Genomic DNA, 12,743 nt, shown 5'->3' with positions numbered 1-12,743 from the left:
ATAGCTTAAATAACAAAATTGCACCCAAAATCACGAATCTATTCTATAGGCCTACACCTGAGAGAACAAGACAACAAAAAAAAATACTTGTGGAGCTAACAAAAAAAAAAAAAAAAGTTTTTGCAAACAAGATGTATAATCTATTCTCTTCATCAATCAATAATGAAATATGAAACTATCGTACCAAAACCTCAAAATTATCGTATTTTGGGAGAAATTATCGTACACAAACAAAACGCATACAACGTACCTATTTTAGCGTTTTTTTTTCATTTACAAAGAATTTTATGTCACATTTTTAAACAGTAATTATAGTAATGGGGAAACTATGGCACAAAAAGAATGCAAATGCACAAGCAAATGCACTACCAGACTGTGAAGTAACACAAACATGTGTTAATTACCAGACTAGAAAGAGTCGAATTCAACCTTGAGGTCGCTGTCGTCATCCGATGCCATGGACACTTGTGCAGATTTTGTTGAACACAGAAAAAATGTTGACACCTCCATAAGGAACTTGAACTTTTTTTTATTTTTCTTGTATATCTCTTTGCTCTTGTGTTTTGTTAGTTTGTTATTGCATTTGTTGAAATACAGTTTCGGGAAAAAAAAAAAGATGTTGGTTGGGGAATCTTCCTGTCCTGTCCTGCAGAGATTGGATGGGAACTCATTACTTTGTATAGAGAGGGGGCGGGCTTTCAAATGACTGTCCCGGCAGCCCAAAGCCAGCAGCAGCCCTGTGTGTGGTGTGTCTTTGATGCCGCCTGAGTGCAACGCCTGCAAAATGATTCTTGGGTGTCAGAGAGAGATGCGTGTTTGGGCAACCAACTGAAATTATCGTACATATTTGGGTTTTTTCCCATTATTGATCGTACATCGTACAGAGGGCAAAACTATCGTACAAATACGATAATTATCGTACATCTGGCAACACTGCACCGGAGCCACCCATCCTCTGCGCTCCGGGACCTCCCACTTTACAAATGAAGCACTGCCTGCCACGAGATGCGCTTTGTTTACATCTATGTGAGAAGAACGTGAGCCAATGAAATTGCAACATGGTAACCCTGTCACTCTGGCACGTCGAAAACACAAAACGTGACAACTAAAATTATAGTATCGAGTTCGCAAAAAAATAGTGAATGATTTTGTTATATAAACAAAAATGCTAAATATTGGTAGGGACTATTTTGCCATCCCAAAATATTGGTTGTGACTTGTCCCTATGGTCCATATGCAAACCTACGCCCCTGCCTCTGGCTTCCTCTTATTTTCTATGATTTTATTCAGCAGTCGCGTTAAAACTCCACTGCCATCTCTCCTAAACATCTTCATGTTTTTACTAGTACAAGCTCTTCAAAATACTCCCTCCACCTCTCATCACACCCTCCTTGCTTGCCAGCGCATTTTCATGTGCATCTTTTATCATTTTAATTGACTACACATCCTTTCCAGCTCAGTCTCTCTGTCTGGCCAGTCGGTACAAGTCCTGTTCTTTTCTGTAGTGTTCTACATCAAATACAGTTCACTATACACCTTTGCCCTAGGCTTTGCCCCCTCTCTCATCACCTTCCCTCATATTACACTGTATGTACATCTACTTTCTCACTGCATCTCACAAAAAAATTAGTAGTAAAATGTACAAAAAAGTGGTGCACAAAATTTGTACATATTCATGTATTTTTGTGTGAAATTAGTACATATCTCATGTATTTTCTGCCTGGAGGCCATGATAATGTCACTGTGAACAAGATGGTGCATCATCTGAGGAAAAATAAAAATGAAAATTATTGTTATTTCAACCCCCCTATCTTTAACCAAAAGGCATATGGGCATTTCTGAATGTTAAATATCAAATGTCCATTGTCCATGCTCATGGAAATTCACAGGAATATGCACCTAATGCAGCACTTAACTTATCTCACATGTGTCATGAGAATATGTGGACTTTCTTCATTTCTCTGCGCAATTCTTTTTCACCAACATCTTCCTCCTTATACTGTCCTTCATGTCCTCAATTCACCAGCAAGTCTCCTTGTTTCCTTCCTCTCTCCATATATCACACCCAGCAACTTCCTAACTTTTTCCCTCACCACTTCTGCAGGCATTAACCAGCATCTCTTCATGTCCACCCAGGGCCTGTCTCACCTGAATTCCCAGTCTTCCTCCTTCATTTTTCATCATTATACTGTTGGTTTAATTCTCATTCTCTTCCTCATCTTCATCTCCAAAGTCACCCCCACAAACTACCATTCCAATGCTGTCTAGCTACATTGTACAGTCTCCAATTTATTTTCTCCTTGACACTGCATCTATTCAACATCTCACCATCATCCCCGTTACCAAAGGTGGGACAAAGTCACCATCAAGTCACTCTCAAGTCATGAATCAGCAAGTCGCCAGTCAAGTCTCAAGTCATAATGACCACCAATTGTTTGCAAGCTGACTTCAGACTTGACTTGGGACTTGCTGATTGACAACTTAAGAATGACTTGACAGTGACTTCGTCCCACTTCTGCCCGTTACATTCACCAGCATGCACACTGAAATCCACTTCAATCGGCACTTTTTCTTTTTTGCGTACACTTCATCCATCGCATTCCAGAAATTTTCTTTGTCTTGCATCTCACACTGCATATTTGGGGCATATGCACTGATGACATTCCTCATCACCTCCTCAATGTCCAACTTCACACTCATCACACCGTCAGACACTCTCTTCACCTCTAATATACCTTTAATATACTTTTGCTTCAGGATAAAACCTCTCCTTAATTTAAATAAATGGACTGCATTTATATAGCGCTTTTCCATCTGCATCAGATGCTCAAAGCTCTTTACACACTAATGCCTCACATTTACGCCGATGTGAGAGTGCTGCCATACAAGGTACTCAACAACTAGGGGATTAAGGGCCTTGCCCAAGGGCCCTTAGTGATTTTCTGGTCAGGCTGGGATTTGAACTGAGGATCTTCTGGTCTCAAGCCCAGCGCTTAACCGGTAGACCATCACCTCCCCTAATTTAGAACCGTTTGAAGCCACCTTCAGTATTCCTGGCCTTATACTTTAAAAACTGAATTGAAAATGACTTGAATCTCAAATAAATTCCTGAATTTGAGTAGAATTTTGATCTGTGGTAGCAAATGGGATGCAAAATTACAATTGTAAAGTTCTGAATTTTGCACAGCCCTGTCTCATACAAGCAGTATATGTTTTTCTCCTCTACATATAAGCCAGCTCTCTCCCTTTAAACAGTTGTACTACCAACATTCAAAGTTCTGACAGTCACTGCCGTCTGGATGTATCTTCCCTTTATCCTTCTCCTCCTTCATGAAAAAGTGCCATAGTTTTCCTCTGTACTCCGGTTGACAACAGTAGCAGTGGTGGTTGTTTTAATTCTGGGCCTCAACTAATCTGGTATGGAAATCCAATTTGTGATCTGCACAAAGAATGCCAGATGCCCTTCCGGATGCAACCCTTCTCATTCATTTGGGCTTGGCACTGACACTCAGGAGGCACTGGCTTGGGGCTGTATTTAAAATGTTGGTATAGTACAAATATATCCATTCAAATTCAGATATCAGAATAATGTTTCCTTTTAACTAAATTAAGTCCCTTCAGCTCCTCCCTTGTTTTCACTCGGGGTCACCACTGAGGTGGATCTGCGTGTTGATATGGCCCACGTTTTGGCCCTTCCTGACACAACTCCACATTATATGGAGAAATTGTAACTACAAGATAATAAAGTATACTGAAATATTTAAGAAAAATGTTGTTGTAAGTCAATAGGATTAGCTATATTAGATCAGTCGGTAGAGCAGTTTGGCTCCTCATCAAAATGTTGGTGGGTTCAATTCCCACATGTGGGTGAGTGGGATTGAGTGGCCCAGCGACCCCACAGAAATGTGATGCAAAACTGCAGAGAAAGATGTAAAGATACAGGTGTAGGATGGTTAGATAGACAGATTGTGAAAGTGGCAGATAATGGAAATAAACTGACAAATCAAACTGAACATCATTGTGCACAGAACTCTTGCAGGATATGCAGCATAGGTCATATTGTGCCAGAGCAAAGAAATTGATGGGGGTTTGATTCCCTGTACACAGCTCAAAGTTATTTCTGCAAGTAATAATTCAGTGTGCATGTTTGAATTTAAAGTATATCAGATAATATGGGAAAGTGGGTAAAATTGAGATATAAGAAAAAATATGAATCAGACGAGCAACGATAAGTCAGCTGGCGGTGGTTTGTTCACTCATCAAAAGGTCGATGAGTTCATTTCCAAAGTGGGTGAGTGTCCTTGAGCAAGCCACTGAACCCCTAAAGTGCACATTGGCCCCATTGACCCCAAACAAATGTGGCATAAAGTTGCAGAGAAAGAAGACCTAAAGATATTGCCCTATCGGTATATGGTTAGATTTATTTTCCACCCTCCTGCACACAAATTTATCTTCACTCCCTGAATAAGGGGAGCCCAGAAATAAACCTTATTATGTGGAGTGTGTTTAATTTGCCTTGTGTAGAATATATTACATGTGTAAATGTTGTTGAACCCCGCTATTCTCCAGCAAAAGGTCACACACTCCCCTCGACCCCAAGTGATTATCTGTCTTTGTGCGCTCGTGGTAGGGAAAAAAAACGAGCTGCGCCTATAAACTTCGCATTTAAAAGGCAAGTGCTGCCGGGGGCGAGGGAGAAGGCTGCATGAGGGGAACAATGGCAGCTTTTTGGACACACTTTTTCTCACTGCGATGAACAGCAGGGAAACCGGTAGAGGCTCCTATAAAAGAGCGATAGAGCACAGCTGCCAGGGTTCAGCAGCAATTTTATAAAATGTCTCACAGGACCTGGCTGCGCTTTATCAGCAGGATTGAGAGCGAGCAAATTGTTGGGGCTAATAATCAGAGGGCCCCGTGAAGAAAAAGGGGGACACATAAAGTGACTGACAACCAAATGCTGCCTTATCATTATTAATGCACTTGACATTCACGCCAGTCTGCCATGTGCTCGGTACGCGCATACACACACGCACACACACACAAACCATATGACAGAGGAAAAGTTTGGAGGTGAGGCCTGACAGCTTGAGGAGAACTATACGCACACACCCCAGGTGCACGCAAAACATCGCCATCACTCCCAAGACAAAAGTTCATGAGATCATGCTGCTTGGAGGCTGTTTGCCATTATGGATTGATCAAGTTTAATCTATATTTTGACAGGTGACCTCAGTTGTCAAATTTTTTCAGTCTTCTTCGGATCCAGAGTGGTCCCGAAACACAAAACAGGGATAGATCAAACAACTCCAGCGGGCTCACGCAGTCCTGCGTCATTTCAACCGAGGCGATCGGCAATTACGCGCGCCTGAAGCGCACCGACACAACAGCTGACTGAGTATAAACTACTACTCACGCTCGGACGCCATGGTGATGACGGACTCCGTGGTGGCGTGGTACTCGTCCTCCTCCATAAACTCATCCTGGGACGACGCGTCTCCCTGGAAGTCGTGATGGTCCAGAAGCTGCTGGAGCGGAGGCGCTTTGGGCAGCAGCTGATTCACCACCTCCCGGCTGATGTTGGGTGCCTGCTTCAGGCGCAGCTTGCTCAAGATCTGGGACTTGATGGTCTCCAGTCTCAACACTTTGCTCTGCTCCCTCCACACACAGGCGGAACACTCGTGGGTACCGGCGTCCTCGTCCAGCAGAGACAGTCCGGCATCCGTGGGCGTTTCACTGGCAGGAGGCAGCAGCAGATTGGGCTCATCGCTCCCCGACTGTCCCAGAGAGATGAGCACCATCAAGCACAGCAAGAAGTTGTACCTCGGCATGACGACGCGTGGACAGCAGGCAACTTTTTCTTTCTTTTTCTTGTCTTTCCACGCGCTTTATCCAGTTATATCCCCTTGTTTGGAATGTGCGTCGCTCCTTGTCTTATCCTGCTGGGAATCTGTGATATTCATCTATTCCAATACGATCTCCCCGACTTCTTTTTTTGTCCTTTTTTCTTTTTTTAGCGGGAGTTTTAACAATAATTAAAAAGAAAAAAAAGTGCGTTCCAGTGCGCCAAATTATTTGCCTGGTAGATGCATAGTCCTCACGTGTGGTACAATGACTGCTTTGGTTTCTTGTGTACTATTTAGTCCATAGATGCGTGTGCGTGTTCAGAAGTGTCACTGAAAAATGTGCAAGTGCGGTCAAAAAGGGGCTCTTTATATATCTCAGCTGGCCGGTGTCGTAATCCGTCTCCATTGGCTAAGATTGCAACAAAAGGCTTTTAGGTCTGTCACCAAGTCAAGAGGGCCACAGCGAAGGGAGGGCGCACGCATGGTTATGGCAATATAAATGTTTTTACAGTGCACGATGTGCCACACTGCAGATACAAACCCAATTACTTTATTATTACGGTGCTTCACTGCGCGCGGCGTTATAAAAGCGCAAATAAGCACCAGGGACTGGATTCTCCAACATGATCGCCACATGATGCTGCACATGTTGGAGATGTGTGCAAAAACAAACAAAAAATGTTGCGCGACTCCTGCGAAAGATCAAAGTCTATATGTGCAAAGTAATTAGAACATATTTCTGCGCCCATAAATGGCTCTAACCTGCAGTCAGAAGCCCAACATCATGCGTTTTGCAGAATAATAAAAGACTGTTTTGTAAAATCACGCATTTGCAGGAGCTCTGCACCAGTATTTAAATTAATTTAAATCTTTAATAAATATTATTTATTGTTGACTCGATGTTTAATAACATTTCACATTGAAATCATTTCAAACAAAAGCTGCATTTGTAACGGTTTTTCCATCAAACGAAAACTTAACATATAGCCTACATAAAATGAAACTTTAGTGCTATAACTTCGAAATACATTATTTGCCTAAATGTCCCATCCTTTTGTAAACATATGTAAAACATACAAAAATACGTCTAAGCAATGATCAGTTCAATGATCAGTTCAATGATCAGTGTGTTTCAAATGATTCCATGCTGAATGTAAATTGTTCTCTTTCTGGAAAATGTGTTTATGTAAAAATTGGATTCAGACTGTGAAATCAGTGACCTACTAGTGACATCTGTTGGAGGAAAAGAGTCTCTGCAGGCTGATTTTCAGTTAGAGGTTTATCATTGGGAAACTTTACGCTGAAAAAAGGAGAAAACCCAGTGAAATTGCTTAATTTGATAAAACGCAAATTATTTAAATTAGTTCAAATTAAATTAACAAGTTGTCATAAATATTAGTGGTGAAGTTAATCTGAATCAACTGAACTACCTTGTTCACCACAGCAGTGTGTGTGTTATTCATTTATTCTGTACATCCACTTATTCCATTTAAGGGTCATGGGGGAGCTGGAGCCTAGGGGTCACTGGGTGAGAGGTGGGGTACACCCTGGACAGGACGCCAGTCTATCCCAGGTCCACATATAGACAGATAGACACATTCACACCTACAGTCAGTTTAAAGTGTCCGGTTCACCTATCCTGCATGTGTTTGAAAGTGGGAGGAAACTCCACTCAGAAAGGACCAAGCGGGAAGCGATCCCATGGCCTTCTTGCTGTGAGAGGCACCAGTGCTTACTGCTAAACCACCTTGTGTGTATACGAACAAAATAATTTTATAAAAATGCTGAACAGATTTTCACAAACTTGGTGGGAATGTGACTGAGGTTATTGTCTCCAGATGATTATTCTTTGGATCAGATTGCTTTAAGGTCAAGGTCAAGCAAAACATAGGCCAAAAACAGGTTTGCATTATATCTCAGGCTAAGGTGGCTACAGATTTGATCCAAAGCTCATATGATCAGTAAAATATTGCTGATTGTTTTGTACTCATATAAGTGACTTCATGATGGCATCACAAATAAGTCATACCCCCCCCCCCCCCCAAAAAAAAAAAAAGAATACAGTGGATCAACTTAAAAAAAGTTAATGTAACAGTTTGGACAGATGTGTTTTGTCTACTACAACATTAATTAAGTTGGACCAATTTAATTCAAATGTGTTGGTGTTGTTAAGTAGCAAAATAATTTAAGCTATATTCCATCTGATTTATTTTCCTTCCATTCTACTCAGAAATGTCCATGCAAATTGTTACCTTTCTTTTTGAGGATTCGTAACTTATTTCACTGAAGTCAGAATAAACTGCACATAGAAATTCCAGTTTAATGATCGGACTGTTTATTTTAAAACCTTTAACTGAGGTCCAACTCTCGCTTTTTTTAAATTGCAAACAATTTGCATCTTGTAATAAATTATCAACATTACTAAAATGTGTACATGTAAAAAAAAAAAAACTTTTTCATACTGAAAATGCTCTTCAATTTAAGCTATGTAACCCCATGAAACATTTTTAGAATGTAATATGAAGTCATATATAGTTAAAAAAAATAATTAGTCAAATATGTGTGGTCCCTTGAAGCTCACTGCATGCACAACTGATGATAATTGTTGATAAATCATAATATAAATTTATATTTCAGCTTGCAGAGCATGCAGTGTCTGCATCAGTACTCTGATGCCTTTCATTCATTCAAGTGTTCCTACTTGAAGTACTTTATTAGTTTGGTCCAAAGATTCTCTTTTTCAGTGTCCGTAGGTGAGTGGAGTTTTTTTTGGACATGTCACGATGAGTCACTGAACATGTCGGTTAAAGAAGGATGAGAAAGGAAGAGGAAGATAAAGAGAGGGAAGCGCCAATGTGGAGGTGCATGATTTAGATTGAAGGAAGATGTCAAAGAAAGGAGCTCATTGTGCAGGAGGATCAGGCTGATCCAAACACTGACCCCTCATAGAATGAAGAAGACAAAGTGTAACAAACTGCCATAATAAACTGCACATGACTTGGCTGCTCTGTTCATCTGGATTAGTATTGAAGGAATCCCTCCAAACAAGAAGATAAACTGCTTGTGAAAAAAAAAACCCACACATGAAACTGATTAAATTAAATCTAGACTCAGGATTACTAGAAGAGATTTTTAAGTCTGTGCCACCCTATCATAAACCTGTGAAAGGTTAAGCAACAAGAGAAATAATGTAGTTCAATGTGCACCCTCTCCATCACAGGTTCTGGAGCTTTTAATGTTGATAGGGTTGGTGGTGGTGGTGGTGGGTCTCTCCCCTCTGTTCTAGGCAGATTATTCACCATATTGTTCCATACTCATTTCTGTCCTTAACTGATTTAACGCCAAGGTAAGTGACTTGTACATGTTCTTGTATCTATTCCCTGATTTGTCTAAAGGCAACTGGTGATAAATGTGATGACTTAGTTGCTACATTAAAGGGGGGAGGTGCAGACAGCCAATCAATTATTTAGGCATTTGAATACAAAATGTTTGTAGTGGGGCAGCATGGTGGATTAGTGGTTAGCACTGTTGCCTCACAGTGAGAAGGTTGTGGGTTCAATTCCCGTGGCCTTTCTGTGTGGAGTTTGCATGTTCTCCCCATGTTTGCGTGGGTTTCCTCCGGGTGCTCCGGTTTCCTCCCACATCCAAAGACATGCGGGTTAGGTGGATTGGAATCTTTAAATTGTCCTTAGGTGTGCGTGTGGGTGTGTCTGTGTTTGTTTGTCTGTTTGTGGCCCTGCGGCAGACAGGCGTCCTGTCCTGGGTGTACCCCACCTCACGCCCTATGACTGCTGGGATAGGCTCCAGCCCCCCGCGACCCTTAATTGGACTAAGCGGTAGAAGATGGATGGATGGACGGATGTTTGTAGTGGTACATTGTTTGCTCTCTCTCTCTCTCTCTCTCTCTTTAAAGTTTTGATTCAATTTGTACTAAAATTGATGGGAGTAATAGGCGTCATCCAAGTACAAAGTGAAATGACTTTCAGACAAATTAGTTATAATTCAAGGTTGCAAGTCAAGTCAAGGTCAAAATTTTGGCCAAGTATTTGAAGTGCAGGGTGACCAAAAACAAAACAAACAAACAAACAAAAAAAAACAACCCAGAACCCATAAAAATTGGAATAAATCCTACAAAGGTCCAGCAAAGTTTAAGTTTAAGTCCAGCAAATTAATTTGCTGGACTTAAACTTCAGTCTGTGTACGATCATTCCCCAAAGTTTCGGTTATCTTGGTCGCTTTGTGTAAAAGTCACGTTCTTTCAAAATTATGCTCCAAATAGTATGATTTGTTGGTGAAATAGGCCTCCGGGCAAAATGTCTTTACATGTTGAGACCCCAACATGTCTTGGTCAACCAAGGAACCTATGTAAGATTTATTACAGTTTTTATGGGTTCTGGGTTTTTTTGGGGAGTGGGGGGGGGGGATCACCCTGTACACAGTGTTAAATTAACACTGACCATATGTTCACTCTCAGTGTTAATTTAACACTGGTGATTTTACTGTGTACACTGTAGATATATGAGATATTTAGAATGGCTATTGTGAGGAACTGGTTAAAGATGCATCACTTCATTTATGATGTAGCTTTATTCTACCATATCTAGAGGAGACCAATATTAAAGGGCTACATTCTTCTTCTTTTAGTTGCTGCCACAGCAGATCATCCATCTCCATCTCACCCTGTTCTCTGCACACCAACCACTTGCATGTCCTCCCTCAGCACATCCGTAAACCTCTTTGGCCTTGCTCTTCTCCTACTGCCTGGTGGCTTCATCCTCACCATCGTCGCCCCCCATTTACCCTGGGAACCTTCTGTGCACATGTCCAAACCATCTCTGACTTTGTCTCCAAACTATCCGACCAGAGTTGTCCCTTTCCTTTCACTTCCAAAGAAAACTGCAGCGTCTTCAGCTCTGCCACCTCTAGCTCTGTCTCCTGTCTTTAGTGGCATCACCTCTAAGCCATACAGCATAGCTGGTCTCACAGCTGTCTTATAAACTTGTCCCTTCACTCTTGCAGATACCCTTTTGCCACAAATCACACTTTTCTCCACTCACTCCACTCTACCTGCACTCTCTTCTTCATCTATCTGCCACATTGTCCCTTACCCCATGACCCAAACTATTTAAACTCATCTACTTAAACCACCTCTACTCCTTGTAACTGCACCATTCCATGCTTCCCCTCACTCACCATTCTATCACGCTCCCCCTTACTCACACACATGTACTCAGTCTTGCTCTTACTGACTTTCATTCCCCTTCTTTCAAATGCATATCTCCACCTCTCCAGGCTAGCTTCAACCTGCTCTCTGTTGGTTCTTCCTTCCTAGGGAAGGAGGACTATCTTCATTCATCATCTGGCCCTGGGATTTTGTGGGTTCAGAGGTGGCTGATGAGGTCAATCTGTGCCCAGATTGGCCTCATCATGAGACCATGACACCTGGAGCTGATGAGCATCTGTTAGATCAGGACTTGTGTGCAACATACTTTGTCTTTGCTGCCTCGATATGCTGAGTTTCACAGACTGCTGCTCCCTTCATTACTGCACCTTGCCAAGCTGGTTAGTTCTGAGCCAGTGACTCCCAGGATGTGTGATCAATGCCAAGGTCCTACAAGGAGACTTTCAGAGTCTCCTTGGATCTTTTTTTTTTTTCTGGCCATCTTGGGAGCAAGCACCAGTCTACAGTTCTCCATAGAAAATTGGCTTGGGAAGGTGCTCGTCTGGCATTCTGGTGACATGACCAGCCCAGCACAGTTGAGACTGTCACACTGTCCTTGTGCATTTTCTGCACCGCCCTCACATACTTATCTGCCACTCCAGACTTCGTCACACAATGCCACAATTATTCTCTTGGCACCCTGTAATAAGCTTTGTTTAAATCCACAAATACACAATGCAACTCCTTCTGGACCTCTATATACTCCTCCATCAGCACTCTCAGAGCAAACATTGCATCAGTAGTGCTCTTTCTCTGCATGAAACCATATTGTTGCTCATAGATCTTCACCTCTTTTCTAAGCCTACTCTTTCACATATATTTGTGCTGTGGCTGATAAACTTTATGCCTCTGTAGCTATGGCAACTCTGCACATCACCCTTATTCTGAAAAATCAGACCCAACCCACTTCTTCTCTAATCCTCAGGCACGGACCCGGCGCCACGAGGGGGCGTTTGGGGGCGACGCCCCCTCACGTCATCAACCTCGCCCCCTTGGATGTGAGAGTTATCAAAAATAAAAATAAAAAAGAAAGAAAAAGAAATACTGGAAAATATAGCGCCTCGCAGTTTCGTGGATTTTTTAGTCCAATTTTGCATGCTTTTTTTTTTTTTTTACAGCGCATTGTGCTCTGCGTCCTCATCAAGCAGGCCGGTGTTCTGTCAAGATGACGGGACACCTGTTGCGGCACCGTGAAGGGAGAGTACGGGCATTGTGTTCTGCATCTCTGTTTATAAGAGTCTTCTCGCCCAGAAGAAAAAAGAGCGCCAACAACTACCCATAACTGTGTTCTTCACTCGGAAAAAGACACCTGCAGAGAGGTATGAGTGGAAAAAGGCGCGACAGTGGCGCGGCGCCACGACGCAGAGGCGCGATCAGAGGAACTGTGAAATACTGGTCAGTCACTATTAATAATTTCTTATGTGTCCAACCTCGTAGGTTGATCGTTAAAATTAAATTCATTAGTTCTAAAAGCCATCATAATTATTTATAGAAAAACGTTGTATTTTTATTTCTCAAACAAATGTTTGGGCCTGAAAACAGGTTGGTCTTATTTTTCTACTAAGGTTTGAACTTTGAGAGTGTTTACACACGAGAGAAAAGTGAAAAAATGTTAATGCCTGTTTGAGAAAAGTGTATAAAGTGTGTAGTGAGGGGTTTTACAGCCTTAAAACGTCTAT

General features: G+C 41.8%; 1 protein-coding gene across 2 annotated transcripts in view; it reads right to left on the bottom strand.

The window, feature by feature from the left end:
* LOC117507080 (growth/differentiation factor 11-like) overlaps window positions 1-6,241 on the bottom strand; it is a 243,627-nt gene extending 237,386 nt beyond the window's left edge. The window contains exon 1 of one of the 2 annotated variants that reach the window (XM_034166841.1): window positions 5,414-6,241. In XM_034166841.1, the coding sequence (XP_034022732.1) occupies window positions 5,414-5,828 (415 nt within the window). In that variant the 5' untranslated portion in view covers window positions 5,829-6,241. The remainder of the gene's footprint in view (window positions 1-5,413) is intronic. The other variant, XM_034166842.1, reaches the window with a different exon arrangement.
* Between the last annotated feature and the right edge of the window lie 6,502 nt (window positions 6,242-12,743).

This window comes from Thalassophryne amazonica, chromosome 3 (assembly GCF_902500255.1).
Source record: "Thalassophryne amazonica chromosome 3, fThaAma1.1, whole genome shotgun sequence".
Classification (NCBI taxonomy): Eukaryota; Metazoa; Chordata; class Actinopteri; order Batrachoidiformes; family Batrachoididae; genus Thalassophryne; species Thalassophryne amazonica.
Note: the sequence above shows the minus strand (reverse complement) of the source record. Positions and strands in the feature narration are given on the sequence as shown.